General features: G+C 42.8%; 1 protein-coding gene across 1 annotated transcript; it reads right to left on the bottom strand.

The window, feature by feature from the left end:
• Positions 1–6866: 6866 nt before the first annotated feature.
• LOC115074285 (receptor activity-modifying protein 1-like) lies at positions 6867–25067 on the bottom strand. The gene is made up of 5 exons (XM_029573603.1): positions 24922–25067; positions 18395–18433; positions 16544–16585; positions 15960–16089; positions 6867–7715 (listed from the first exon to the last, which is right to left on the bottom strand). The coding sequence occupies exons 1-5, from the start codon at positions 24977–24979 to the stop codon at positions 7466–7468; spliced, it is 519 nt and encodes a 172-aa protein (XP_029429463.1). The 5' UTR covers positions 24980–25067; the 3' UTR covers positions 6867–7465.
• Between the last annotated feature and the right edge of the window lie 1558 nt (positions 25068–26625).

Below are 26625 nucleotides of genomic sequence, written 5' to 3'. Positions count from 1 at the left end.
GCAAGGGTCAACAGGCTGGCAGACTACCTAGTTGTTGAAGTCATCAGAGAGAAATGAGAGCAGATTCCATTACCTTCAGCATCATAATGAGCAAAAACTCCTGATATCAGTGGAGACCATAGCACCAAAGCACATGCGCTACAGCTGTGTGAATTGTTTGCCTGGAGAAACCTTTTTTAAAAAAAAACAACTTTTAGCATATTTGTAAAAGCAGATTTTAAATGTCGCACCTTTTTGTTAGATTTTTGGTGTCGATTTCACATTTGTTCCAGCATTTATGGTGATGAACAAGGCAGAAAATGGTGAAAGGAAAAGCATGCTGTTCACACACCATGAGAAGTGGGATGGCTCAGGCCAGGGCTGCCTTAAAGTAAACACAGAATGATGTATACAGCTGCTGTACTGCCAATATTTTGCTGCTGATCTCCTCTTTCAGAGCAGTTATATGGTGGAAGCTTTAATATGCTAGAAATCTGGAAAACAACCTCCATTCTCCCAGTCCATGGTCCACAATTTGTTCATTCTGTGCTGCACACGGGAACTTGGGGATAAGCAGGATGTAAAGTCCTCACAGCTGGGTGATGTCATCCGATGGAGCCCGGGATAGTGACGTTACACTTCATAGCTTCTAGAAGCTTTTGCCACACGCCACTGAGTGTGAGCATGAGGTCCTGTGTCACAGACATCGAGCAGGGCCTGCTTCAGCTCTTGTGTTTCTGAGGAGCTAAATGGTTTTTCTCTGAGAAAGTTTTTTCCATTTTAACATTAATTTTTTTGACAGGGCCCTCTTGGTTCACTTTGTCTTTTTAGGGTCTAGGTAGTTTTTTACAGTCATTTGTATTTTTTCCGTGATCACGGTCCGCACTCATATCAGTGCATGGAGTAGCATCACTAGGGTTCATATTTGTAAAACTCAATCATCTGATTTCAAGTTATTTTTTGAATGTCTCAGAAAAAGAAGAGGTCCAGTGGCTTCAACAAGTACCTCTGCTGCAGTCGCATCATGTCTTTCATGGATCTGCATGATAGATGTGTGCTCTGCCTAGGGATGACCATGATATCTCTGGATACTCCACATACAGTAAGATGACCGCCAGAGGATGTCATTCCCATTTAGGGTTGATAGAAATGCTCTTTGGGAATGGCACGTCTGGCACATCGGTGTCGGTGGAATTGACATTGGTATCGAAGGGCCAGGGAGCTGCACTGGCTGTTGTGCATCAACATTGAGGAAGAATCCATCTCCCTTACTATCGTGCACCCATAGAGGCAAGGGAGCAGACCATCATCTTGCTCCCCCACACCAATGAAAACAAAGGATTCTATTTCATCTGCATTGGAATTGAGGAGTACTAATGCCAGGCATTGAGCGAACACTGAGAAGCATTGGCATTGGTCCCTCTTGATGAATGATGCTGGGAACAAAGAGATTTTGGCTGTGGCCATAAATCCTCCGAAGCACTCCTACAGAGAGGACAACTTATCCTTCCATTGCTTTTGGGAGTCACATCAGACTCCAAGGGTCCAAATGTCAACTATCAGATTCTCTCAGGTGTTCCAGGAAAATGTGACCAACTCCTTCTGCATCCCATGTGATAGAGACGTCAGCTTTTCGAGGAGGAGTTGCCTAGAAGAATCCAAACACCATCCAAACACCATCAACTTTGTCAATAGCCTTGCAAACTGAAATTTAACTCCTGTTGGAAACTCTCGTTGTATCTGGCAGAACAGCTCCAATGCCGATTCCTGGAGAGATATGGGCATTGGGAACAAGAATATAAGAAGTTGCTATACTGGGTCAGATGGAGGATCCATCAAGCACAGCATCTAGTTTCCAACAGTGGCAAATACTGTACATAATTTTCTAATTCCCATGCCACTAATCCCAGTAATAAGCAGTGGCTATTCCCTAAGTCAATTTGATTAATAGCAGTTTATGGACTTCTCCTCCAGAAACTTGTCCAAATATTTTTTTAAATCCGGTTATGCTAACTGCCTTAACTACATCCTCTGGCAATTAATTCCAGAGCTTAATTGTTCATTGAGTGAAAATGAATTTTCTACAATTTGTTTTAAATGTGCTACTTGCTAACTTCATGGAGTGCCGCTTAGTCCTTGTATTATCTGAAAGAGTAAATAACCAATTCACATTCACTCATTCTAGACCTCAGACAAGATGTGCAAGACTCATTGCACAATTGAGAGAATCTCTTTGGAGATAGGGTCAAGGAAGCAATAGCTCAAATTAAGGACTACTGTACTAACTTCAGACCATCTCCATAGACACGCCAGACTCCACTTGAATCTAAGAAGATTAAGAAGATTAAGAAGATTAAGAAGATTAAGAAGAAGTTTATGTAAAGCTTTACATAAACTGTTGATCCAGAATAACCTCAGACACAATTTCTTAATATAATCAGAAATGTATTATGATGACTACTATGATCAGGAAGATTCAACAGGTCTCCCCTCAGACCCCTCTTCTCAGTAGTAAAGGAGAAAGTCTCCCCCAGAAGATCTTTCCTTTATTGAGTTTTGTAAAGAATATGGTGAAGACCATTCAAGTTAATTTATAGAAGAAGGAAAGGTCCAGGGCAAAATGGATACAGGTTATACCTAATGGGAACCCTGCTAAATTGCCCTCCGAGGAGGGCCGGCAGGAGCATTAGGCGGACTAGGTGGCTGCGTACGGCGCCGGAAGTTTGTGGGGTGCCATAGTTGGACGTGAAGGTGGCACACCGCAGTTGGACGTGAGGGTGGCATTTTTGAAAGCTGCGAATGAGGGTGGAGAGGCATGGAGCTGGGAAAGGTCGTGGTGTGTGAACAGAGGTTTGGATGTTTGTGGTGTGTGATCTGCGGGGTTTGGGTTGGTGCAGGAGGAAAGAGAGAGATTGCATGATGCTTGCACCAGCACTGCCTCCAAGAAGTTCTTGGTTTGCTTCTTAACTTTAGAAATTGCTGTAAAAGGAACTCTCCTGTCTCTTAGAAGCCAAAACAGTCAAATCCATTCCACCAGGGGAAAGGGGGTGGGGATTTTATTCCAAGTACTTCTTGATTCCATACAAAACAGGTGGACTCCATCTTATCCTACACCTAAGGCCTTGAAAAGACTCCTGGTAAAGGAAAAGTTCAAGACAGTTTCCCTTAATTTCCTTCCTGGAAAGAGGGGCCTGACTATACTGCCTAGATATAAAGGATGCTTACATTAATATAGCAATACTTCTTGGTCACAGGAAATATCTAGGATTAGTAATAGGGAAGCACCACCTCCAATATCATCTACTGCTGTTCAGCCTAGCATCAGAGCCACATGTAGTCACAAAACGTTTTGCAGTGGGTGCGGCATGTTGCATCCATGCAAATTTGAGGTGCATGTTTTTCCCTACCTAGATGATTGGCTGGTTAAGAGGACATCTCAAGGAGGTACCATAGAATCAAAGAGCAAAACCATCTGGATGTGACTATTATCTATTCATGTGCCAGCCACGACTTGTAAGCTGGTGCTTAATTTAAAAAAAAAAATCTTGTCCCAAGACTTTCAGACTCCCAGCTGATGTGTCTGTGCTTCTGGAAACGATCCGTTACTGTTACTTACAGTATTTACAGGATCTGTTGGTAGGAACGCTATGGAGCATATTAGTATAGGAAGGAAATAAAATAGATTCTAACCAACTTCCAGGTTTCACTTTTAGGAATTGAGTTAGGAGTTCATAGTACAAGGATGGAAAAAAGGAGGTTTTAGACCTGTAAATGGAAGCAGCTCTCACACCACAACTTGTGACAGCGCCTCCTAGTGGTATAACGATAGAGACAGGAAAGTAGCTGTATGACTGGTGTTTGCTGAATTAAGGTATATCAGAATGCTGAGTTTTAAGGAAACTGTAATGAAATAATCTCAGATCCCATTTCAGCCTGTAAGCAAGTTTTATTCTGTCACTATAAACTGGTTTGATTTGTATCCAATGCAAGAAGATCGGTATATAAAAAACAAAAATAAATAAATAAATACATAAATAAATAATCTCAATTGGAATATACAGGAGCTTTCTCCCAAAAGAAAGAATCATCATACTGAGATCAACATTCAAAGCTGGCCGTTTAAATAACTTAGCCAGATATAACTTATCCAGCTAAGTTACGAGGTATATTCAGCAGCACGGCTATGTCACTGAATATACGAGGAATAAATATTCATGCTTAGCCGCATAAATTTTAACTGGCTAAGTTAGACCTGCTGTAAATTGCTCTGCCCCGATCTGTCCACTGCACGCCCACACTTATGCGGCTACCATTTTAGCCATATAAGTGATTTATGCGGTTAAGTGGAAGCCGCTGAACATAGTCTCATTTTCAGCAGCTGCTACTTAGCCAGTTAAATTAGACTTATGCAGCTAAATAGCAGTGAATGTGTTTTGAATATTGACATTATAGATGTTAGCAGAGGAGGAAACAAAACAGAATCAGTAGACATTATTAGCATAGGATATGTTGAGAATGTCAGGCCTAATAGTATAAACTGTAAATGTAACGTCCTTAGCGTGTCTCTGGAGGATCTTTGAGACAGCATCTAAATCACCCGCAGTTCAATAATTCTCTGGCCTGGTGGCTTATTCAATTAAATCTGGCCAGAGGAATCTCCTTCAGTTCCTCCAACTCAAATTATCCTAGCTATGGATGTGTCCAGCCTGGACTGGGGAGCTCATGTAAAGGGGCTCCACACCCAGGCCTTTAATCTGCTCAGGAAAAACACTATCACATAAATTTCCTATAGCTAAGGGTAATACTGTACATTCTATAGGCTTTCATGGATGAGTTATCCAATAAAATTGTCCTCATTCAAACAATCAAATTTCAATGTCCTACATGAATGAGCAGGAAGATGCCTATATGTGAGCCTTGGCTATTTATCAGGGAATGGTCTTAAGGGCCACATATCTGGCAGCCAAGGAGAATGTTCTAGCAGGCAGATTGAGTCAATCTTGGAACTACATGAATGATCTCTGGATAAGGGAATAGCAAATCAGATATTCTGTGAGTGGGGATCACCCATGGTAGACCTGTTTGCATCGCCTCTGAACAGAATGATCCCGAAAGTGTGCTCCAGAAGAAAGACTTAAGGCAAACTAGCTCAGAAAAGACCAGGGGACCTTGAGCCTTATAGCTCCTTACTGGCTGAGACTGATTTGGTTTCCATCAGGGAACCATTTCAGTTGGGGAATTCCCCAACTCTTATCACTCAGAATCAGAGAATATTGTGTCATTCCAACATCAGATCCCTGGCTCTCACTGCCTGGATGTCGAGAGGATTAGCATTAAGTTCCCTTAACCTATCTGAGGATGCTTCTCAAATTCTTCTGGCTTCTAGGAAGGATTCAACAAGGAAATCATATGGTTTTGAATGAAGGAAGTTTACCTTCTGGTGTGAGCAAAGGACCTTAGACCCTTTCTTCTGTCCTACACAAAAACTGCTTAATGCTTTCAGTATCATTCAGAGTCTGGTCTGAAGATTACCTCTGTTAGGGTTCACCTCAGTGCAACTGGCACTTATCACCACCATGTAGAAGGTAAATCCATCTCTTTATAGCTTTTGGTAGTCAGATTCATTCATTGAGGGCTTGCTTCAGCTGAAGCCTCCCATTTCTGTCTAGGGACCTCAACATGGTACTCACCCAGTTGATGAAAGCTCCCTTAGACTCCTTTGAGCTGAAGTACTTGATAAGGAAGGTCATATTTTTGGTGGCACTCACTTTAGCATTCAGAGACCATGAGCTCTAGACCTTAGTGACGTATGCACCTTTTATTACGTTTTTTAGTAATAAGGTGGTTCTATGCACACATCCTAAGTTTCTCGGTCTTCCACCTTAACCAGTCAATCGTTCTTCCAATATTTTCCCCCAGCCCCCAGGACCCATGCCCCACAAAGGAGAGCAAGCCTTGCATAGTTTGGATTTCATATAAGCCTTAGCCTTTTATCTTGAGCAAATTAATACTGTTAGAAAGGCCACCTAGCTTTTTATTTCTTTTGACCTCAACAAAATTAAAACTGCTATTGTCAAGTGCACCCTTTCCAATTGGATAGTAGATTGCAATTCTTTGTGCTATTCCCATGCAGATCTACTCTGGATGGATGTGCCAAGGCTCATAGTGTTAGAGCCATGGCGCCGTCAGTGGCTCACCTGAGATTGGCCTCTATGGAAGACATTTGCAAAGCTGTGATGTGGATTCAGGCCACACATTCACATCTCATTTTTTTTAAAGACTCTCGGCTTGACAGTAAGTTTAGTCAGTCTGTCCAGGGGGATCTATTTGAGGTTTAGAATTCAACCCCATCACCCTCTAGGGCCTGTTAACTATATTGTTTCCGACTGCCTTAAAAAAACAAAAAAAAGAGAAAAGAGCAAAAATGGGTTGTTTTCATGGAAAATAGTTCTTCCTGTTGGCCCTGTTTTTCTGGCTATGTTTCCACCTTTTTCATTAAAGGCAGCCTACAGCTAGGGATTCCCTAGCTGTGAGAACTTTTCATCCTCAGAGAAAGTGAAAATTGCTTCCCTGTAATGGGTGTTTTCCAAGGTCTGCAGGATGTAATCTCCTCTCCCCCCTACAGGGGGCCCTGCCCGAGGTCTGTGATGCAGGATGGCATGGTCATGTATTGACTGGAGTGTGGCAAAAGCTTTCAGAACCAATGGAATGTAACTTCACTGACCTGGGCTCCTTCAGATAACATCACCCAAATGTGAGGACTTACATCCTGCAGTCCTTGGAGAACACCTGCTACAGGTAAGCAATTTTTGGTTTCTTGGACTCAAAAGCAGCTAGTGGAATTTCTTTTCTTTTTTTATAACTCTTTATTTAAAGAATTTGTTTTGGATAAAATAATGAAAAACAAAACCAGCAAATACTGTTCACAATCACAGGCATATAGAAGGTATACATAGACATTGTGAAACATGTACAACTGGAAAACAATGAAAAAGAAGAAAAAAAGGGAGCGAGAGGTCTCAAAAGAAACAAGTCTTTTAAACTTCTATTGTGGAATTTCTTGAGTGTTTTTTCCTGTGCATTATTTTTGCACAGGTCATATGATGGTCTTATAAAAAATCATACAACTTCAAAGAAAGCCTCTGTTTATCTGCCCAAGTTTGTCCTCTTGCATAGTGCATGAGAGCATGATACCAGCCTTGGCAGTTTGCAAGGCAACCATTTTGGCATTGTAATTTTCATGGCATTGAGGCATGGAGCTCCTTAAGGTCTAGGACTTTCCATATTGCGCTACCCCAGATGGTTACATAGGGTGCCAGCATCATCGTCCATTTGGCAAAGTTGCTGGGTCAATGCACATAAAAAATGCTTCCTGCTGTATGGCTAATGAGGCTGTAACTTATCCAAAGAATCAAGAAGGACATTTAATACAATAGCAAAATCCATGCTTGAGGCAGACAAAGGCAATCCAAGCAGAAGTCAAGGTTTACGTGTTTGGTCCACTGTTCTTCCAAACTATAAGATAAAGCACCAGAGGCATCAGACAGATGGGAACGAGAGTCATGGTTATAATTTGGCTCGCAGGTGGGTCACCATACAAAATAAGTGTTGGAGAACATTTTGCAAAGTATTCCATGTGGATCTGCAAGAAGAAAGTCTCCACTTCAGGGCTAGGCCAGATACAGGCCATCGCTTCAGCAATGAACTCGGTGCAGTTAGTGAGGTCGCTGTAGATGCTGGAGAGCGAGAGAGAGAGAAAGAGAGAGTCCCAATAAGGTCACTGAGCAAAGGAAAGGGAGACACCTGCTCATTAATTTTCTCAGGCTTGTGTAAATCTATGTATTTGGAAAAAAATCTCCTCTCAGCCCACTGCCCTTCCGACAAGTGCCTGTGTAAGCAGGATAGATCTAGTTCTTACAGGCGAGGGTTAAGACTGGGGCAGTATTTTGCACTGTAGATCAGTATGATTAAGAAAAATGGAGGTCTGAGCCCTACTTAATTACTTGCTTTATGTAATTTGTAAATAAAGATCAGGAATTACCAGACCATGTTTGCAGTGGGGGTAAAACCAGGACCGTCTGTCTTGAAAGAAAAAAAGAAATGGAACCCACATCTTTATTGAACAGTTTGAAAGGATCTCATAGCCTGCACCCTCTTTTAGGGTGGCCAGATGGCTCCATATACATGGGTGCATTTTTACCATTCCTGTTTTTTTCCTCCTATCCCAAAAACATTCAGTATTTGGCAATCTGCATTGTCTATGGAAACAATAAGCCTACAAATCCCAGAATGCTTTGGGATGGGAAGCAGAAAAAAAAATCCAGGTCTGCATGGATATAAAGGAGCAGACTGGGGCTACTGCTATAGATCTGGGTGATGCAGAATGAGAATGGGGGGCGGGGGGGGCGGGCGAAGGGGGCGTTGGATTGGTTTGTGAGAGAATGTGACCAGCCCCCTCCATGCCCAACCTTCAACCCAAATTTCATTGTTTTTGAAATCTTGAGGGGAGAGGGGTTCAGAATTTAATCCGAAAATTATGTTCCATTGCAGCTAATAGCTATCAACATGTAACACATAAGAACATAAGATATGCCATACTGGGTCAGACCATGGGTCCATCAAGCCCAGTATCCTGTTTCCAACAGTGGCCAATCCAAGTCACACGTACCTGGCAAGTACCCAAACATTAAATAAATCTCAAGCTACTATTGTTTATTAATTAAAATAGTTTATGTATTTTTCCTCTAGGAACTTAAATCATGTTTAAAATCATGAGAGGTCTAGAACGGGTAGATGTGAATCGGTTATTTACTCTTTCGGATAGTAGAAAGACTAGGGGGCACTCCATGAAGTTAGCATGGGGCACATTTAAAACTAATCGGAGAAAGTTCTTTTTTACTCAACGCACAATTAAACTCTGGAATTTGTTGCCAGAGGATGTGGTTAGTGCAGTTAGTATAGCTGTGTTTAAAAAAGGATTGGATAAGTTCTTGGAGGAGAAGTCCATTACCTGCTATTAAGTTCACTTAAAGAATAGCCACTGCCATTAGCAATGGTAACATGGAATAGACTTAGTTTTGGGTACTTGCCAGGTTCTTATGGCCTGGATTGGCCACTGTTGGAAACAGGATGCTGGGTTTGATGGACCCTTGGTCTGACCCAGTATGGCATTTTCTTATGTTCTTAACCTTTTTTAAACCCAGTTACATTAACTGCTATAACCACATCCTCTGGCAATGAACTCTAGAGCTTAACTATGCGCTGAGTGAAAAAGAATTTTCTTTGATTTGTTTTAAATGAGCTCTTGCTAACTTCATGGAGTGCCCCCTAGTCCTATTATCCTCAGTTGTCTCTTCTCGAAACTGAACAGCTTTAACTTCCTTAGCCTTACCTCATAGGGCTGCTGTTCCATGCCCCTTATTATTTTGGTCACTCTTCTCTGCACTTTCGCCAGTGCAACTTTATTTATTTATTTAGAATTTTTTATATACCGATATCCGTTTGCACATCGTATCGGTTTACATAGAACTAAGAGAGCGACACCATATAACAAGGTGAGGCCTTTACAAGGAACATGGAACAACAAATTGGATTACATGTATCTTTTTTGCGATGCGGCAACCAGAATTGAACACAGTATTCAAGTTGCGGTCTTACCATAGAGCAGGGGTCAGGAACCTTTTTGGCTGAGAGAGCCATAAACGCCACATATTTTAAAATGTAATTCCATGAGAGCCATACAATATGTTTAAAACTAAATACAAGTAAATTTGTGCATTTTATGTAAGATCACACTTTTAAAGTACAATAAGTCTCTGAAAATATTACACCAGGCCTTAAGACACCAATACATCTCCTATTAGGAAAACGGACCAAGTCAGGCTGCTATAGAGTCCTACACAGAAACTACATGCCAGCAGAAAACCTCACCTGAATCACGTGCTGTCCCTCACCTAACATAGAATAAAGAGACCAAAACACATAACAAGAAGCATGCAGAAAAAACTGAATTGGAAACTGCAACAAGCCAGAGTCTCTGTATGCAGTGTAACAAAGGAAAAAAGAAACATCACCCATCCTTATAAAACAAATCAAGAAATATAAAATCATCAGCAGTAAAACTGTACTAACAAAAAGAACATATTTCGAAACAGCTAATGAGTGGAATATCCAATAATTAAAAACTCATATAAAACATTTCCAGATACCAACAAAATATTTCAAAATAGCAGACACAAAGACCCAGTAATGAAAAATAATGATACAAAATTTTTTTTGCTCTGAATACCTGGGAACGTTTGATATCCAGGTGTCCTGAGATTGTTCTGAATTAGGAGGTGGGGTGGTTTGCTTGGAACTTTCTCCTCTCTGTCACATACCAGCGCTCTCTCTCACACTGGCTCTCAATGACACACCTATACACACATGCTCTCAGTACTCACATATACACATGTTTTTTCTCTCTCACTTATATGGGCTCTTAATTACACATTTACACACATGCTGTCTATCTTTTCACGCTTACACACACACACAGGCTTTCAATCACATAAATACATGCTGTCTTTTTCTCTCACACACAGACTCTCATTCACATGCTTACAAACATGTCCTCTCTTTCTCTCATTTACACACAGGCTCTCAATCACATACTCACATGCTCCCTCACCTAAATCAGCTCTCAATCACACACAGACACACATGGTCTCTCTCTCTCATTTAAACACAGGCTCTCAATCACATCCTCACATGCTCCATCACCTAAACCAGCTCTCAATCACACACAGACACACATGATCTCTCTCTTACTTATACACACAGGCTCTTAATCATACATACACATGATTTCTCTCACACACAAAGGATCTCAATCATACACACATACTCTTTCACACAAACAGGTTTTCAATCACAAACTTACACATACAGGTTCCCAATGGTAAACTTACATTCATGCTCTCTCTCACAGGCAGGCTCTCAATCACAGACATACTCTCTTTCACATGTACAGGCTCTCAATCATTCACATACATGCGATCTCTCACACACACACACACAGCCCCCCCCCCCCCCCCGCGGCCTGGAAGAGGAAGTGGAGAGTATCGGGTGCGTGCGCGGCAAGAAGAGGCCACGCTAGTGCGCTCGGCATCGGCCCGAAGAAAAGAAGACTGCAGCGCGGCTCGGAGGAAAATGAAGAGGTTCAACCGCGGCCGATGGGACAATTCGCTCATTCACTCTCTCTCTCCCCCACCCCTGGAACTCGCGGCAGCAGCAGCCTTCTCCCAACGCTAACCTCTTCATTTTCAGCCCTTGCGGAGGCGGTGTCCCATCGGCCGCGGTTGAACCTCTTCATTTTCCTCCGAGCCACGCTGCAGTCTTCTTTTCTTCGGGCCGATGCCGAGCGCACTAGCGTGGCCTCTTCTTGCCGCGCATGCACCCGATGCTCTCCACTTCCTCTTCCGGGCCGTGGGGGGGGGGGGGGGAGAAGAGAGCACGCCGGTGCCGCTGACTCCAGATGTCCTGCCGCGTTCCGCCCGGGCCTACAGCATTTTAAGCCCGGGCGGAGAAGGACCGGGGAACAGCTGGGTCAGCGGCAAAGTGTGGCGACACTTGTCTGCGAGCCAGATGCAGCCCTCAAAAGAGCCATATCTGGCTCGCGAGCCATGGGTTCCCGACCCCTGCCATAGAGCGATACAGAGGCATTATGACAACCATCGTTTTATTTGCCATTCCCTTCTTAATAATTCCTAACATTTTATTTGCTTTTTTGATCGCCACAGCACACTGAACCGACAATTTCAATGTATTATCCACTATGATGCCTAGATCTCTTTCCTGAGTGGTAACTCCTAAGATAGAATCTAACATTGTGTTACTACATCAAGGTTTATTTTTCCCTATTATGCATCACTTTGCACTTGTCCATATTAAATTTCATCTGCCATTTGGAAGCCCAATCTTCCAGACTCGCAAGGTCCTCCTGCAATTTATCACAATCCGCTTGAGATTTGACTACTCTGCATAATTTTGTATCATCCGCAAATTTGATCACCTCACTCTTTGTACCCCTTTCTAGATCATTTATAAATATATTAAAAAGCACTGGTCCAAGTACAGATCCTTGTGGCACTCCACTGTTTAGCTTTTTCCACTGTGAAAAAGGACCATTTAATACTACTCTCTGTTTCCTGTCTTTTAACCAGCATGCAATCCAGAAAAGGACATCGACTCCTATCCCATGACTTTTTAGCTTTCTTAGAAGTCTCTCATGCAGGACTTTGTCAAATGCCTTCTGAAAATCCAAATACACCACATCTATCGGTTCACCTTTGTCCACATGTTTAGTAATCCCTTCAAAAAAATGTAGGAGATTTGTGAGGTAAGTCTTCCCTTGGGTAAATACATGCTGGCTGTGTTCCATTAAACCATGTCTATCTAAATGTTTTATGATTTTATTTATAACAGTTTCCACGATTTTTCCCAGCCCTGAAGTCAAGCTCACCGGTCTATAGTTTTCCAGATCACCCCTGGAACCCTTTTTAAATATCGGGGTTACATTGGCCATCTTCCAGTCTTCAGGTACAACAGATGATTTTAATGATAGGTTACAAATTAATTGAAATAGGTCTGAAATTTCATTTTTTATTTCTTTCAGAACCCTGGGGTATGTGCCATCCGGTCCAGGTGATTTACTACTCTTCAGTTTGTCAATCTGGCCTACCACATCTTCCAGGTTCACTGTAATTTGTTTCAATTTATCTGAATCATCACCCTTGAAAACCATCTCCGGAATGGGTATCTCCCCAACATCCTCTTCAGTAAACAACGAAGCAAAGAAATCATTTAATCTTTCCGCAATGGCCTTATCTTCCCTATGTGCCCCTTTAACCCTTCAATGATCTAACACAAAAGCTATAGGGAAATTAGAACTATAAGCCCATGCCTACAATGGGATAAAAATCAGGACTAGATCAGCCTGTCCAGAGAAGGGAATTGGAACAAGTTGGCATCCCTAAGAAAGACATAGGGAAAGTAATTTTGCAAAAACCCACAGAATGTATACATTTCAAACACACATAAGTTCTTCCAATTTTCAAAGCAAACTAATGCACCTATATTTGAATTGAAAATTATATAGCTCACATAAACTCACCCGCACAAAGTTACATCTTCTGGTTACAGGATGTAAGTTGTGTGTGTTAATTTAGACACACACCCAAGTAAATGTTCAAAGGGGTTTATGTGTGGAAAATTAGAATGTAAGTGCACTAGTAGCCTGCGTTGGCATACATGTGGTTCTATAAACCTCAAAAGTACATGCCTATTTTTTTGTTTTGCGTGCACATTTACCAACACAAAAAAAAAAAGGGAAGTCTAGGGGTATTCAAGGGCGGAGTCCAGAGGTACGCACAGAAGTCGCTATTTGATAAGAGATATTCTTGTATGAATTATCCAACTTATTTGTGCAGTTTTATGCCTGCTAATTAACTAGCACAATGGAAATCAGACTTGTCTGTTGTCTTCAATTTTTGGTTGGGAGATCTGCTTGAACTGGTGGGGGCTCAGGATGAAGCACTAGAGGGTCTTGGGTGAACCACATGGGTGAACTGGCAGAGATATCAGTGAAATGGTGATTTCAAATTTTGCATGCAAAAAAGTATTTATACCCATATCTATTATAAAATATCTGGTTTTATGCATACATGTTCTATTTTTTTATGTTCCTAAATTATGTGCGGAAAATGTAAATGCTTTCATTGCAGTGGAAATATGCTCACATTCTTTTGGGGCTTAAATACCAAGTATTTTATAAATTGTGTGTTACGCATGCCGTCCGTGGCAGACCCACGGCGCGGCCCCCTCACCTTCTTATACAGACTTCAGCTTCTGGTTCCTCCTCACTAGCGGTGGTGGGCTGCCAGCTCCGACCTTGGGCCGCCCCCGGTGCCTTCGACTCCGCCACAGTCCCCAGTGTTTCAGGTCAAGGTGCCATTGTTCGTCGGGCCTCTCTGTGTGGTCCGCAGAGAGATGTCACAACCACGCCATGCCCCTTCCTAGGCGTGTGCACGCGCATCACTGATCCTTATGAAGGGCCCGTGATGGGAACCTGGCCGCGGACCCAGATGATGATGTCAAACACTTCAGTGTATTTAAGCTCAGACCTCGCTCCATAGCATTGCCTTTGCAACAGGTCTCCTCGCAATTCGAGTACTCGTTGCTGTGAGAGATTCGTCTCTACTTTCCTCTTCAAATCCTCATTGTTCCTGGTTCCTGTTCTCTCCGTTCCTGCCCTGCCTATGCTTTGGATTGACTGCACGGATTTCAACTTCACTTTGCCCGACTACGCGTCAGCCTATCTCCAGACCCAGACCTCTGCTACTCCCTATGCTACTGCCTATCTCCAGACCCAGACCTCCTCTACGCCTGACTACGCTATTGCCTATCTCCAGACCCAGACCTCCTCTACGCCTGACTACGCTATTGCCTATCTCCAGACCCAGACCTCCGCTACGCCTGACTACGCTACTGCTTATCTCAAGACCTCGACCATTGCTTCGATTGACCAATGCTATTGACTTCTCCGTGATCAGACCATTGCTTCGATTGACCAACGCTATTGACTTCTCCGTGATCAGATCTCAGCATTGCTTGCCACGGCTTCCACTTTGCCGCCGGCCCCGATCCAAGCCTGTCATTGATGCCTCTCCTAGCCTCCTTCCTGCACGTGGACTTATTAGGCTTTGGCCTACCTTTGCTCGAGTGCCCTCAGTCAGCCTCTGTTCCATTGGCACCCGAGTTCCAGTACCTTACCCAGTCCAGAGTAAGACTACGCCACCTATTGTCTGCTGTCTCTGGGCTGAACCAACCTTCTCAGATATCCAACCTCGAGGCCCACCTAAGTCCTGCCGGCCCCGGCACCCAAAGGCTCAACCCGCGGGGAATGAGGGCTGGTATAGGTGAAGCTCCAGCGGCCTCTGCCTATCAGCTCACTCCACCTGCTGATGGTGGGGACTCATAGGTCCTCGCCTATGGGTTGCGTCAACCCCACCTCAGCCCAAGGGTCCACCTCCGACGCAACATTGTGCAGCTCCCGTTATGCAATTTTACAAAATACTAAGATAAATTTCTGCACATTCACTTATGCGTGCACATGCAATAATGCAAATAGGTTTGAATGGTATCCTCCCTCTTTTTAAAATCAAAAGTGTGCCCACAAATAACCCCACTCCTCCTCCCTGGAATGCCTATTTTAGTGTGCACTGTTTAAAAGCGGGTTATGTGTCTACTTTTAAGTGCAAACCCCTGTGAAATTTAATAACAAAACATTCATATGATTAAGCCCATGTTTTATGTGCACACATGATTTTGAAGATTACCCCCTAAAAGTAAATATCACTCTCCAGCATTGAAACCATCTCAGGGTAGGTGCTCCTGGATTCAAATACAGACAAACACCTAGAATAACAACACACAGAGGATGTGTCCCCTTCCCTTTCCTGTCTGCTTGGAAGGATTCTAAGAAAAGATTTGGGATATTGTAAATAATTTCCAGACACAATAATAAAACCAGCGTGGAAAGCTTTCTTTTTTAAATTTAAGGCCTGATTCACTAAGGCATTTCTCCCATTCTGTGTCTATGGGAAAATGCCTTGATGAATCAGGCCCTTAACTTTATATCAACAAAAACAATACCTAGTTACAGTTGTGCTCATAAGTTTAAATATCCCTGGCAGAAGTTGTACGATTTGTATCCTTTTAAGAAAACATGAGTGATCAGACAGAACATATGTCTGTTATTTTAAATGTGTTTCAGATTAAACTATTATGCATCTCATAACAGCACAATCATTAAACAAACCATAAGTGTGTTTATTATGTGGTAACTGCTCTGTGAATAAATAGAGCACTTTTCCTCACAGTGGGGTATATACTCAACCTGCTGCTACCTGAAGAGTGTTCACTGCATTCAAGATACAGACCTGCTGATCAGAGGCCACTGACACCAGTTCTTCTCCTGGGCTACCATCATTACTGCATGAAATGTTGTCCAACAGTACAGCGAGATCATGCCAATGTATGTTTCTCTGCACACATCATGACTATAAATATCTGAAACAGAGTATAAAGAGACAGTGAATATGGTTCTTAGGTACAGTACTGTTTAACGAATGATAATTTGTTTTAAATTTACAATCCCTATGTTAAGTACTGTACCCCTACCGTTGGTATCCCAGAAAGCAAGGTGAAAGTGATAGGGCAAGTCTACTGACACAGTGCAAATATCAGCTGTTGGGCTCCTATTGACAATCATACTTAATGGAACACTATTAGAATCCCCTTTGCTACCCCAAGGGATGGAGGGGGAAGCTTTTACCCCAAGCCTCTAAGACTGAAATCATGACCCTGCTCTGGAACACAGCAGTGGTGGCTTCTGCGGTGAGAGCTGCCTTCTGCCCAGAGCACCTTACCTCCGTGACGTGTCCGACCCTTGTGCCACAAAGAAACAAACCATAACCCCAGGCTCCCAGAACTGCTTTCAAGCAGTCTTCTGAGATTCACTCACCCACGTCCTCATGATCTCCGAACATTAATTCAACCAAGTGCTCTGGCCAGGGCAGGGAGGAAAAATGGAAGGCAACATCAAACAGGGCAAAGAGAAAGAAGAAAAATCATCTTAGGTTAAAAGAAAACCATACCAGACTTCTAAAGGAGACATAGCAGGCTGTAAAGCTCGTGCTGTCCATATAAAATTAAATTATTGCTTTAGGCTGTTATGAGTAAAGCAGCCATCTTTTAATTCCCCTGATCATCCAACCAACCAACCAACCATCCAATCATCCAACCAACCAACCAACCAACTTACAGGTGGTTGGTCATAGATGACATCACAACCCATCATAAACCAATCGGATACTGGTGTATGTGAAATAACCTTTGTGTGTGTGCATGTATTTTCTGAACAGGCAAAGGTCCTTCAGGACCTTCATCAATGGCAACCAAAGGGTACAGAAGTATTGGAAAAAAATCTTGATTTACCAACAGCGGAAAATCTTTCTTCACAGAAGGTGATGGATGCAGGGAATGGTCTTGCAGGGGAGGTGGTGCAGATAAAAATAATAAAAGAATTCAAGAAATCCTGGGATACATAAGTTGTGAGGTCAACTGGGTCTATGGTATTGCACTGGGGGCAAATTAGATTGGCCTAATGATCCTTATCTACTATCACATTCTGTGTGTATTTACAGGTGGGCAGAGTTTCTTGAATCATAATCAAATTATTAATATCCCTGAAAATCAGGAAGGAGGGAAACGATAATGTTTCCCATGAGACTTTTGGTTCAGCTACACATAATGGGGTAGATTTTTAACGACACTCGTGCACATCCATGCTGTGTGTGCGCGCACACGTGGATGCGCGTATTTTATAAAATACGAGCGGCTCGCACACAAGTGCGGCGGATTTTGCAATCCCCCCGCACATTTGCGTGCAGCGCGCGCAAGGGGGGGTAGAGAATTGCAATTTCCACGCGGCGATGCATCGAGGCCTTCCCCAGTTCCCTCGCAGTCCAAGGGAACTTCCTACCCCCTACCGTAGCTTCCCTTCCCCTTCCCCTCTCCACCCCACCCCACCCCACCCCACCCCCTAAACCTAAACCCTTTATCTTATCTCTCTCTTTTTTTTTTGTTTTGTTGCTTACTGCTCCAATGGAGCAGTAGCAACTTGTGCACGCCTTCCAACCCTTCCCCGGTACAGCAGCAAATGGCCGCTGTACCGGCCGCCTCCAGCCCACCCCTCCCCCCAGACCTCCCCTTCCCGCCCCCCCTTCTCATCCTTTTAACTGGGCCCGTCACTTCGGCACATAATGGAGGTTACGCACATGGCTGGGCCCCTTTGAGGATGCGCGCGGTGCACACAAGGCCAGGCCACACATATAATCCCCCCGGGTTTTTTGCGCGCGGGGGCGGAAATTAAAATTTGGCTGAATAAGAACAACTTAATTTGTTGGTGCAGTTCAGTGATAGTGGGATCAATTCCCAGCTCAAGTCTTTGGCTTCTTGGTTTTGAGCAGATTAAATTGTCGTTAACCATGCGGGGACTTAGTTGGGATTAGGTGGTATAGCATGTTTGATAATAAACAGAGCACTCTTGAGCAGCAAGGTGTGCTAAACCCAACCGCAGCAAACACAGGTCAGAAGCAAAAAGTATGAAGCAATGGCAAACGATTTTCAAGGGGTGACATTTTGGGGAAAAGACTTGCACTTCAAAGTGAAACTTGTTGGAATAAGGGAAATGATGATGGCAGTGGTTAGTGTGGGAGGCGACAAAATGATGGCAGAGGAGAATGGAGAGCTGAGGACTAGCAAAGGGACATTTCAAAGCTTTTCTCTTTTTAAACTGAGTAAATCCATGTACCTTCATCCTCTATGTACCCATAGGTCACACCACCAAAACCTGCAGAGAAACATGAAGGGGTAAATTTCCAAAGGTTTAGGCTCCTTTCATGTGGGTAAAAATAGAAAGTCTACCTTCCTACATCAACCATATCCGGCTATTTATTTATTTGACCTTTGATATTTCACTTTTTACAATAAATGGCTTCAAAGCGGATTACAATAAATGTAAAGTGGGTTACAATCCTATTAGCGCAACAGACAATACTGACGATATAATTATTTAAAGACCGATTCAGAGTTAGGTTATTTTGCTGTTGCTGTAGAAATAGGAATACTTCTGTGGTAATTAGGTTGTTGGACAGGAATGCTTGGCTAAAAAGCCATGCTCTAGCTGTCTTTCTGAAAGAAAGGAAACAGGGCTCCAAGCATAGGGATTTTGAGCTGCCAGAAAGTAGGCATGTACTTCCATAACACATGAGCATTTGGCCGCACAGAAAGAGGCATTTCGGATGGAACTTTTTGGAGACACAGCTGGAAACGGCGTGCGCACCTTTAAATTTGTCAGCTATGTGCGCGTAGTAGGCACACTACTAAACACACACGCTTTGCGCCACTGTGTAAGCCAATGCATGGATTTTTAGCCACACAACAAGTCAAGGTTCAAACACAACATACAAGGGTCTCTTGTGCAAGAAAATTGGGCCAGGTGCATGCAGGTGAAAAGAACACACAGACATTGCCATTTAAATGCCCTACTGAAAAATACTTATCCCAAAAGGGTCTGAATGTGAAGGCAGGCCATTGGCTGGGTGAGAGTCCTATGTCTCAAGGCCCTTGTGTTCTCTTAATATTTGTATTATTTTATTAAAATTGAATATCCTGTTGTGAAACGTTACCCAAGCGGTTTTACAAAAAAATAATGTACTTACAGAATCAATTAAATTCAGCAAACGACCAAACTTGAGTACAATAAACATAAACATATGCCAGCATATAATGATGGAAATGGTTGCATTCCACTGTGATATAAAAGGAACAAAGCTGCATCATACAGTAACAGTTTATAGTATCCTAGGGTGAAACCGGGCTGCACCAGAGTGGAACAAAGCTATACAGTAATAGTTAACAGTCATAGCTTGAGTGAAGAACCAGGTTTTGACTGCCTTCTTAAATTAAAAAAAAATTCAGCGCAGGATTTCTGGGGTTGAGAGCAGTCCAGTGGGTCAGGGCCTGATAATTAACAAAGGTACGTTTAAAGCTTGCTCTGAATCAGAGTTGTCATTGCCCTAGTTCCATGCACATCTTATTGCAGCATGCACTATGGCATGCAACAGTCAGGGTGGGTGGGGAAGTAAGAGGACCTCTAAGGGATAGGGAGTTCACCTCCTCTAGGATGGGGAGATGTGCGGCGCAGTCCCTGGAGGTTCCTCGGGAACAGCTGGGAAGGTGCAGAGCTGCAGAAGCTTTCTCTCATGGGAAACAGAGTGATTAACCCAGCTCTTCTTCTGCTTCAGTTCTTGCCAGTCTGCAGGTCAAGCCCAGTGACTATTTATTTATTCATTAACATTGTTAATCACCTGTCCCTTGCCTCCGATGATGTATAAAAACCAAAATATCCATAAAATAAATGAAAAAAAAAGAAAATTCAACATTAAAAATACAAAACAATATTCATTTAAAATTCAAATAAACCAGGTCATCCCTTAAAACAAAACTATATGCAGAAAGCCTGAATCCCCAAACCCTCTGGGGAAGTTACGTAAGAGTTTAATCAAAAGCCATTTGAAAAATAAAAAGCTTTCAACAGCCATGAAAATTTGAAATAGAGTTTCTCTAGTCTTAGCTCCTTAGGGAAGGCATGCAAAAAGCCTGGAAAAACAGACAGAAAAGCCTGAGATCTGGTTTTTAACCAGGTTAAGCCCAGTTATTAGAAAGAGATTCCAGCACATGGGACCTTTGGGGATGTTTCTTTTGTGCATGAGGAAGTTGTGATAATTCATTTGGGGTCAAGCACTGACCCACACGTGACACATGGATGTCTAGATAACCAGATTATTGATTGGACATCTGGGATGAAAAAGTAGTGGAGACTGCTCGGTGCTAGTTGAAGGCCTTCTGTACATTTCCTCCGAGTCTGCATAGCCCTCCTGGGCTGAGACTGGGAAGAAGGGATGTGTACTGAAGATTTTGTCTGATGCTTTGAATGGAGGGGCTATTGAAGTTTGAAAGTAAAGCTATGGCTTGGGAACCTCAGGGCCTGGGTGCAGACTGGTTCTTGCAGAAGCAGAGTGAGATTGCATTGATCAGGGCCCTGGATTATGTTTCCCCCGTATGGACAAAGAACCCTGGAGAGCAAAAGGGACTACGCGGGGGTATGTGCGGGTCCCGAAGTTGTCAATATCATTGCTGCTGATTCTGTCTGTCTGAGTCCCTCTCTCTCCCCATAATTATTCTAGACAGAAAATAATATAAAGCCCAAGGGGTCCAAAGGAAAGGTGTGCAAGGTAAGTTGCCATGGGGGGGGGGGGGGGGGTTTTGTCATGTCTGTGCATAAATCGGCTTTTAAAATTCATGGGTGTCCCTAGTATGCAAATACATAGGCACGCAGGAAGTTACACTGCTCCAGAACGGGTGTAACTTTCTGCGTGGGGACACCTACTCTTAAACGCTTTCCTCATCCCAACTCCACCCCCTGGGACACCTAGCTCGAGTGCAAGGAAACGTATGTACGTAATCAAGTTACGCTCGTAATTTTCCCAGCGTAACCAACCCTCCAACCCCCCCCCCCCCCCCAATCCAGGTAATTTTCAATGGCCGATTTATCTGCATAAACCAGTTGGAAGTGAGCGAGTCAATTTTCCATCAAACCCGGGTCAACCCTGATGGGCCTGTGCCTGTTCTGGTTTTGTTCAGCTGCCTTGTTTGTTGCTGTGAATGAGGGCTTCCAAAACGTGCCACTGCCAGTTGAGTTTTCTGGATATCCATAATGAATATGCAGGAGATAGACTTGCATGCACTGCCTCCCTTGATTTGTAGCTCCTGCTTTGCTTAGGAATGTGTGCAGTGGGGTAAAATCAGGATTGAATCAAACTTCTCTGATAAAAATGAAGCCAATTGGCGAACCCCCACAATGAAACTGTGTCAACCACCCCTACTGTTGTTTTTCCATTGTGGTTCCAAAGTAGCTCTATGTCGCCTGGACAGACTGAGCCCAGACCTGGTTTTCCACCAGGGCACCTATGGACTTGTAGTTCCTGCTGTTGATAGGAAAATAGGAACTTTGCATTCATAGATGCAATGGGGGTAAAGGGTAAAACTCGGACTGTCTTGGATGACATGGAGCCAAGTGGCAGCCCTATGTGTCATCATAAAGTGCTCAGCCAATTATTTGATTTCCTGATCAGTTTGACACTTCTGTTTTTCAAAATAAGCTGTTGCCGTGATGCCCCGGCAGAGAAGTGCTACTGTTGGAACAACAATCATTACGGTTATGAGAAACAAAGTGTGGAGGAAAAAACCAAGGGAAATAATCCTGACAGATTCTGAAATGCTGGAATTGTACTTAAATGGCTAAACAACCTGGGAAGCTTTTTTTTTGTTGTTTTATAAAGTAAATATTAACTTGTTCGTTTAGGCAAGCTGAAGCCAAAGCACATCTGCAGAATGAGTTTTCTTCTCTCTGCCTAACATTTCACAGAAAAGCTGAATGTCACAAATCAAAACCTTGGCGACTGGGTTTATTATTTTTTTTTACCCAGTAGTTCCTCCTTTCTCCTTTTTCTTCCAGCTCAGTTGAAACCAATGCTGGGATTCTGGTACCATGAGCTGGAAGTTCCCTCCCATTTTTCCTAGTCTGGTCATGGCCGGGGGGGGGGGGGGGGGGGGGCACAACCTACTGTGCAAGCCATGCACTTGCACAGGACTGGAGGGAGGCAGCGGTCTGGGGGCCACCAGCCGAAATGAAGAAGAGAATGTGGGGCTGCCTGGCAGGTCCCAACCCGCCAGTGACCAAAATGAAGTGGAGGGCCCGGGCTGCCTGGCACATCTCAACCTGCTACCAGCCTGAGTGAAGAGGAAAGCCCAACAGACCACAACCCCCAACCAAAGAGAGGGAGTGCGTGAGAGAATGTGTGTGTGAAAGGGGGCTGTGTGTGTGTGAGAGAGAAAGAGGGAGCATGTATGAGAGCATATTTGTGTGTGTAAGAGTGGGCATGTGTGTGTTTGAGCATGTGAGAGGAAGAGTATGTGTAAGCATGAGTGTGTGTGAAAGAATGAACGTGTGGTGTGTGTGTGTGTATAGAGATAAGATGTATGAAAGAAAGAGAAGGGAAAATTTATGCGCTGGCACCTTCCCTCTCCCCAACTAATAGCAATCTCAAGGTGATTGGAAATCGAAAGTTCTCAGATATGGCGATCAAGGGAGTTTCTTTATCCTTATTTTAATTACAGGGTGTTATTTTATATGTCTGATATTTTGAAATATTTTACTGGTGTTTGAGAAATTTAAAAAATGTATATGAGTTTTTATTTGTTGGATGTTCTAGCTGTCAGCTGTTTTGAAATATGTATTCCTTTTATTAGTATGCTTTTACTATTATGATTGATATTTTATATTTCTTGATTTGATTATTTTTTGTTTTACGAGGAATGTAATGTTTGTTTTTCCATTGTTGCATTGCTTATAGAGCCTGGCTTGTTGCAGTTTACAGTTCATTTTTTTCTGCGCATTTCTATTTATACTTTATAGACTCTTTATTCTGTATTTGGGAGGGTCTGTCTGTGTTCTGCATATGTGACTGAGGTGAGCTATTCTGCAAGCCTGTAGTTTCTAAGTAGAGATGTATAGCAGCCTGACTTGTTCTGTTTTCCTGATAGGAGGCGTATTGATGTGTTAGGCCTGGTGTAATATTTGCAGTGTTGATTTTCAGAGGTAGGATTGTTACTGTTTGAGTACCGGCATTTAGTGCTGTTATGGTATGAGAGGTTTATTATATTGTAATTGCAATTCATTTTACTCATGGCTTTTTGAGGGCCAAGCCCATACTCAACACACGTTACAATAGGCTTAATACCATATATTAAGTGTCTGATTTGTTTTTTTTTTGCAGGGTTTTCTGGTTGGCACTGCAGCAGTGCATGTAAATATATATTTTGTTGTAAACCGCTTAGCACAGATTTTCTGATGTAGGCTGTATAAAAAAAAATCTGTAAATAAATACATAAATATCATGTTGTAAGTGGTATTTTGACGTCAGAAGACTGTACTTTGCGTGTTCTTTTTCATGTAAAATCTGTTATTATAAATGCATAATTTGTATTTGTGTGTGGAAGGGGCTGTTGGGGGAGGGCAGGGGTACCAGGCTATAAGGTTCATCTAGGGCACCAAATATCATTGCACCAGCCCTGGTGTAAAATATCCTGGGACCCAGTTCAAAATCTCTGACCGAGTTGTGTCTCCCACACAGAAATTATATTGTTTGGGAGGGTTTTTTATTTATCTCTTATTCTTTATTGATTTGTTTTAGAATTTACATATTGATAACAGCTAGATTTTGTTGACTGGTTTGGATTTTTCTGTTGCATGTATAATTCCCTTATATAGAATATACCCATCAGCCCTGAGGCATTTATTGGGGGTTGAAATATTTAGTGGTTTGAAAATTCAAAGAATGTGGGTTTAGCTATATTTTCAAAGTAGATTACCACAATTTTCCGCGGGGGCAGTCCAGCAGATAACCACCCCTCTCCACAAATTAACTACTTGTCCAGGGAAGAAGTGTCCCAACTTTTCCTGCTTGAAATCTGGTTCACCTTATTCTCAGGCCCAGATTTAAGCATAGGCAACATAGGCAACTGCCTAACAACAGGTAGCACTGGCCCTGGCCATTACGGAAAAGATCCTGAGGCCAGGAGCGCGCACCAAGGCTCCTTTTGCAATCCTGTATCAGGGGCTCTAAATCTATGGCTGTATTTACCTGGTGGCTTCTCCATCCTTGTTCTCTCAATTACAAGCAACTCATTAACTCATAAGACAAGTTCCTTTACTTTGATGGTTTTTGTTTTTAATTGCTGCATTAAAAACGGATCTGATCACATTACTCTGCTCATTGTGCAAGTTATACGCTCATCAGATGCAGGCATAAAATACTTTATTGGAAGTACACATGGCAAATTCAATTAGTTCCTTTCCCAAAATGTTCACAAATTTTCAAACATTTGCACAAGAACATTTCCTTCTTTGGTACTTTCCTTGAGTTGCATCTGAAAAGGGGACCTGTGAGGTCTGGAGAGCTATTCTTCCAGTGGGCCCATAAAAGGTGACTCAACCTACGAAAGATCCAGTTTGTCTCTGGGACAAATATGGCTGACAGAGCTCTCCAAAATTTGTCAATAAAGGCCCCCAGTAACTGTGCCACACATGCAAGACGTGGGTCATAGTCCTGTCTGTACTACCATAAGGTTTTCAGCTGCTGAAAAATGTATCTGAGATATCAGAAAGTCCTGAATAAAAAAAAAAACCCAAAAAGAAATACACCACAAACTTACCCCAGGGTAGAAAAGAGAGCATGAAGCAATAGACTTTCTTCTTGAAAAGTAGCACCATGCTTCTTCAGTTATTTCCAGTGTTGACTTCCAGGATTACTGCAGTGCCTCCTGTGAACAAAGGGGAGAAGCCATCACACGGATCTCAGAAACATGCCTGGACGTAAGAACCGCGGCAGTGCCAGCATCTACTTACTGGGGAGAAGGAACAGAGCGACTGTCCAGGCAGCATCGCAGCATCTTCTTGTGGACCACGCATCGGAAAACGGATGACTGCCTAATTAGGAAGTGTCTGCTTTCAACGGTGCTGATTTTTCCCCCCACCCTCCCATCTCATCAGACGCCAAAAGCGCAATTAAGGAAAATGTTTTAATTATGATAGGACTTCAGCTTTCTTCAGTTCAGACTGTGGTCATATGCTCCATTTAATTTTCAGTTTTATGTTAAGGAACTCAAAACAGGAAACAACTCTTCAAAAGACTTTCTTCCTTGCACCAAATAAACATTTTGTTTCCATTAAAATTATTATTGAAGTTTAAAAAACAAACAAAAAGAAAAAACCATACTGTTTTGCTAAACCCCTGTTAGCCAAAAGATCAGACACAGAGCAGCATCATAAATCAATAATCACATGCTCCCCACCGCTCTTGGCATTGGATTGGTTCATACTATCTGCTATGTCATCAGTGACCTCATAGCTGATATAGCTGGCTCCATACCTCTGAATGGGAGGAGGGAGGATGTAGTTTGTCAGGTTTTGCAGCCTTGTCTGTCGCAGAAGCTAAAGAGAGCAGCAATAATTCAATTGGTACGGGAGCGAGAGGTTGTTCCTGCTTAGTGCTTGTGAAACATTGCTGAGATTATGGCAGCTGTGGTTTTCTCTGGAACTCTTATGATGAATTTCATTTCTATTTGAAACCACTCGAAAGAGCTGCCACCCTAGGTACATCTCCTGCCACACCAGAGACCATCCCAGGGTTGCAAACAGACTGTTCATTCTGATCCAGTTCATTGCAAGCATGGGCTTTGGGCAATTCGTAGGGAAATCGGAATTACATGTTCAGGCATATAGTGCAAGTAAAACCAAGACTATATAAATAAATAAATATAAATATATAAGACTGGATCAGACTGTCCTGAAAAAATCTGGAACCAGTTAGCAACTCTACAAGAGAAGGACAGTACTCCTGGAGTGCCACAAACAGGCCCAGTTTTCAGGATATCCACAAGGAATATGCATGAAATGGATTTGTATGGAATGGGAGCAGTGCATGCAAATCTATCTCATGCATATTCCTTATGGATATCCTGAAAACTAGACTGTTTGTGGCACTTAAGTACTGAAGTTGCCTGCCCCAAGCTGGTAAGTAAATTTTCCATCAAACCAAGGTGAACTGGTTTTGTCCAGCTGGCCTACTTGTTTGTTGCTGTAAATTGGAGCTACCCAAGCCTGTCCTGGTGACCCACCCAGCCAGTTGAGTTTTCAGGATATTCACAATGAATATGCAGGAGATAGATTTGTATACATTAGAAACCTGGTATATTCAAATTTAATCGCATACATATTCATTGTGGGTCACTAGACAGGTCTGATAAAACCTTCTGTAAAATAACTGCAAAAAACTATTCCTATCTAATTAGAAAAGCAATGAAATACTTAGGAATTTGAAAGTCCCCTCCCTCTTAACTGCACCCACACAATGCCCC

This window comes from Rhinatrema bivittatum, chromosome 12, assembly GCF_901001135.1.
Source record: "Rhinatrema bivittatum chromosome 12, aRhiBiv1.1, whole genome shotgun sequence".
NCBI classification, from domain to species: Eukaryota; Metazoa; Chordata; class Amphibia; order Gymnophiona; family Rhinatrematidae; genus Rhinatrema; species Rhinatrema bivittatum.
Note: the sequence above shows the minus strand (reverse complement) of the source record. Positions and strands in the feature narration are given on the sequence as shown.

Coding starts and splice junctions, on each gene's coding strand:
- LOC115074285 (XM_029573603.1), bottom strand. CDS start 24,979: ATGGTGCTACTTTTCAAGAAGAAAGTCTATTGCTTCATGCTCTCTTTT. Junction 16,586..18,394: donor TGGGTACATAGAGGATGAAG/GTACATGGATTT, acceptor TGCCCTGGCCAG/AGCACTTGGTTGAATTAATG. Junction 16,090..16,543: donor CGGAGATCATGAGGACGTGG/GTGAGTGAATCT, acceptor ACTCTGTTTCAG/ATATTTATAGTCATGATGTG.